The sequence below is a fragment of the Formica exsecta genome, unplaced genomic scaffold (genome assembly GCF_003651465.1).
Source record: "Formica exsecta isolate Colony F162 unplaced genomic scaffold, ASM365146v1 scaffold2026, whole genome shotgun sequence".
NCBI lineage: Eukaryota > Metazoa > Arthropoda > Insecta > Hymenoptera > Formicidae > Formica > Formica exsecta.
The window spans coordinates 25,585-30,072 of NW_021849324.1; the positions used below are offsets into that span (position 1 = coordinate 25,585).

The following is a 4,488-nucleotide window of genomic DNA, read 5'->3' on the forward strand; positions in this document are numbered from 1 at the left end:
TATTAAATATTAAAAAATTATATATGAAAGATCCGACAGCGTCCGTTTATGAAGTATTATCTTGGTTAGCGCTTCTTAAACGAAAGTCTGTTCAATAGAGATTACCTTCAGTTGTTTCACGCAGATAAATAATATAAATAGGTGATTTTTGGCGATTATTTGGTACATGTACCAGGGTTGTCATTGGTAGGGGTGGAGTTTATTCTGATACATGTACCAGCAGCTATTTCACTAAAACATATTGGTTCTTTTCTATACGCGCCAAAGATAATTTTTACTGTTATATAGAGATATGAGCTTCAAAGCATATTAAATACAAAAATAAATTTAACACATTGATATGTAAAAAGCATAGTATTATATTTGGCGCGTATTTGCAACTTTTACCAGTAACTAACAACATATACCCTGCTTCACTGCTCGGTATAGCGTGGTATCAACCAGGTAGATACCAAAATGGCTAGTCACGCCTCTACCACAAATTACTAACCGCGCAAAAACATTCTGGTACACATTGGTACATGTACCAAACGATCGCCAAAAATCGCCTAATATGACTGCGGCTTATTACGAAAGTAACTGAAAATTTGCACGAAATAAGTAGAATATGTTTCTATAAGTTACACAGTTTTATCGAAATGTAACAGCTTCCAATAATTTATACAGACGTTTCATTGTCAATGTTACCTCTCGGCGCAAAATTACCTTGTTTCTGCATATCCAGTATATCTTTGACGCTATGTCTCCATCTCTTTCCTTTTCCGAGGCTCAATTTGTCTAAATTAGATATGTCGTTTATGCGATTCAATATCGATAAAGATCTAGCCCAATATTTGCCTGGTTTTAGAAAAACGGACTTTTCGATTCGTTTATTCGCATTATCGTGCGATTGTGCGGAGTCAACAAATAGTTCGACGTGATCGAAGGATTTCTTTACTGCATTCGCAGAACGTTCGAAATTATACATCTCCGATTGGATGTCGCGAATTTCATCGATTGCGTCGCGATAGAATACCTTGCTATTCGCTTCTGTGGCTTCGTCATTCGAGTTTTTGGAAATATTTAACTGAATGCTGAGATGCCATTTGGGATATCGCATTCTCCTTCCTGTAATTCTGATCGAATCCTGCAATCGCGCGAGCAACGCGGTGTTGTTGACATTATCTAGACTTTCGCTAAGACAGCTGCCTTTCTCATTGTTAACAGCTTCAATCTTCGTATTTGTATTACCGTTTATTTGCTCTTGTTCTTGGAGATCAACGAACGAATCCGTCGCATGTGCAATTTCATCACATGTCGATGTATTTGTTAAATGTATCTTTTGCACTTTACATTCCTCTGTATTCTTCGACGAATAATCATGTGTTGTATCGCTGAATAACGATGGATCGCTATCTGCGATGGACAAAATATTCAAGAAATGCGGAGGTTCTTCCATTACATCGCTTTCTATGTTATACTTCTGCGTAGACAATGTATGAATGTCCTCGGAGGAGGAAGCTTCGATTTTTAAAACAGAATCTCTGGTTTGCGTCTTCTGGGAGGATTGCACAACTTGTGTCGGATGTTCGTGTATATCTACGATGTCGAAACTGTACTTCGACGGCATAATCAACGAAGGAGAATTTTTTTGATTGGGAAGTACAATGGAGAAATCCTCTTCTTCCACATTTGGAATTGAACATTCGTATTTCGGATATAGCGCGTCACGAATATTGATATTGATAGGAGAGAAAGATGCTGAACAGGCGTCAGATTTTATGCGTTTGTTGATAGGAGTGCTAGAAATTATGTATTGCTCTCTTTCATTAAATACCATATTGTCTTTCTTTACAAATTCCTCTACTTTTAATCTTTCCATCTTTACGACGCTATCTTTTATTCGCTCTCTACCATTCCTTTTTGTATCATATAGCACAAGTTTAGTGCTACTGGTATTATAAGAAGTAGACAAATTACGAAGAGTTAAATGTGGTACATTTGACTTATTTTTCGCGTCAACAGAATCATTTACACTTTTTTCAGTCTTTGATACCCGATTCTTGATAATATCATCGTGCAATACTACAAAGCATTCTTTAATCGACAAATGTTTGAATCTTCCAATGATAGTGTCATATTCAATCGAGTTTGGTTGCAAAATAGCATTATGTCCTTTAGAAATATTTTTTTTAGTGTGTGAAGTATCTGTACACACAAATTTTGCATCACAAAATATATGTTGTTTAGCTCCCACAGCTTTCTCACGATTCAGTATATAATTCTGAACAGTGCAAGCATCTAACGCAACAAAACACGGTTTGATATTCTGATGGCAATTTAAAATATATTTAAAAGCTGCAATGGAGTTGTTAGTTTTAATCAATTCAGTTTGCGATATATTTTTGATCTTTAAAACACTTTTATGCAGATGCTTATTGCTATTATTGTGTGAAGTATCACTTTTGCATGTAGTATCCTCCAAATTATTTACATCACTAGAATACATACGAGATGTCTGTTCATTGCACGTACGACTAGATTTTTTAGACTCAGATTGCGTTTTTTTCATTTGTTTCTTATTTCCTTGTTTCTTCTGCTCCTATTTGTTATTACATATTAATAGGAACTAATCAGATTGTTTATTCTTATATAAACTGTTTATACCTGTTTTTCTTACCTGTGTTTTATGTTTTAGTATTGTTGTTGCTTTCTTAGATATTTTTCTTTTAGAAACCACAACTTTTGACTCATTTCTTTGTAGTCTTTTGTGTTTACGAGTAATTTTAATGCTCCTATGTGTTAACTTAGGTATATCACTATGTGATGAGCCAAATGTATTTAAGCCATCGCATGTGAAAAAATCAAAGGCTGTATGCTCATGTGATTTTACAACATTTGTTGAATTGTTGATATCGCTGTCACTACTGCTACCTTTCCATGTATTATTTTGATTTGTATCCAGTGGTATAGGAGGCACTCTGTAAATTAGAGAATGTAAATTGAAAATTAAGTATATATACTTGCATTAAGTCAAAGATACAAGTCCAAGTAGGCATTCGTTTGATATTCAGGATTTTCTTACACTGCTCCCTTGGCAATTCTGTCGAATGTTGTTTCGAATGGATCATCATTTAGGGAATTGTTGCATATTTCATTATCATTGGAGCTATCATTTTCCACAGGGTTATATTTTCTAATCAATATAACAGGAGATAGTAGCGAATTTGTGAAAAGCTTCTTAGCAGTTTTTCTCTCGTAAGTTCGAAGTGGTCGTTTACGGCTTAATATCATCTTTCATCTAAATATGAAAATGTAGCTCGATCTTGAAAGTTATATTGAATCAAAATTGCAAAATATATTGTACAACATGCAATAAAATTACGAATTTATCAACAAAATTGAAAAAAACTGATAAAAGTCGTTTTTACATATTAAAATAAATGCTGATAACACAACAATCTAAGTAGATGTATGTTTATTGTTTATTGTCGAAATGTGCGTGTTTTGAAACTGCTCCTGTGTTAGGGCCAATTTCACCAAGTCCGGTTAGATTAACCGACGGTTAAAATTAGCAGGGTTCCAACTGAAATTATATGAATGCTTGGTTTTCCTTCATCTCTATTTTCTGTTGGCCACCCTGCTAATTTTAACCGTCGGTTAAGTGTCGGTCTACAATAGTGATTTAAGCTCTAAGCCTTAAGAAATTGACCAATCACGATCAAGTATGAGGAGAATACTCGACTGTGATTAGTCAATTTCTTAAGGCTTAGAGCTTAAATCACTATTGTAGACCGGCACTAAGTGCTGGTCTACAATAGGTGATTTAAGCCCTAAGCCTTAAGAAATTGACCAATCACAATCAAGTATGAGGAGAATACTCGACTGTGATTAGTCAATTTCTTAAGTGCCGGTCTACAATAGGTGATTTAGGGCCAATTTCACAAAGTCCGGTTAGTGCCGGTCTACAATATGTGATTTAAGCCCTAAGCCTTAAGAAATTGACCAATCACAATCAAGTATGAGGAGAATACTCGACTGTGATTAGTCAATCTCTTAAGGCTTAGGGCTTAAATCACCTATTGTAGACCGGCATTAATGGCTTCGTAAAGTTAGCCGGACCCATAGACATAGTATATCTAGACCGAGCGTTTGCCTTTATTTAAGGAGTGGGGGTAAGTGCCGGTCTACAATAGGTGATTTAGGGCCAATTTCACAAAGTCCGGTTAGTGCCGGTCTACAATAATATGGCTCTGTGATTAGTTTAGGATATCTTAGTGCCGGTCTACAATAGGTGATTTAAGACCTAAGCCTTAAGAAATTGACTAATCACAGTCGAGTATTCTCCTCATACTTGATTGTGCAATAGAGGAAATTCAATAGAGGAAATTCGTATAGATCCCAAGAGCGAAAACTCATATTCAAGTATCGCCCGCTTTCCAACGCGCGTAGCAAGGATAATCCTTAGCGTATTATGATTAGCGCGAAGCATTATTGGATATTCATCGT

At 35.6% G+C, this 4,488-nt stretch overlaps 1 protein-coding gene across 2 annotated transcripts in view; it reads right to left on the reverse strand.

Annotated features, from left to right (window-relative positions):
• Window positions 1–3,549, reverse strand: part of LOC115234757 — a 6,037-nt gene extending 2,488 nt beyond the window's left edge. Inside the window, exons 1-4 of one of the 2 annotated variants that reach the window (XM_029806073.1) lie at window positions 3,411–3,549; window positions 3,065–3,280; window positions 2,660–2,960; window positions 706–2,581 (exon numbers count right to left, since the gene is read on the reverse strand). In XM_029806073.1, the coding sequence (XP_029661933.1) occupies window positions 706–2,581; window positions 2,660–2,960; window positions 3,065–3,273 (2,386 nt within the window). In that variant the 5' untranslated portion in view covers window positions 3,274–3,280; window positions 3,411–3,549. Of the gene's footprint in view, window positions 1–705; window positions 2,582–2,659; window positions 2,961–3,064 lie in introns of both variants that reach the window. The other variant, XM_029806072.1, reaches the window with a different exon arrangement.
• Window positions 3,550–4,488: the final 939 nt, after the last annotated feature.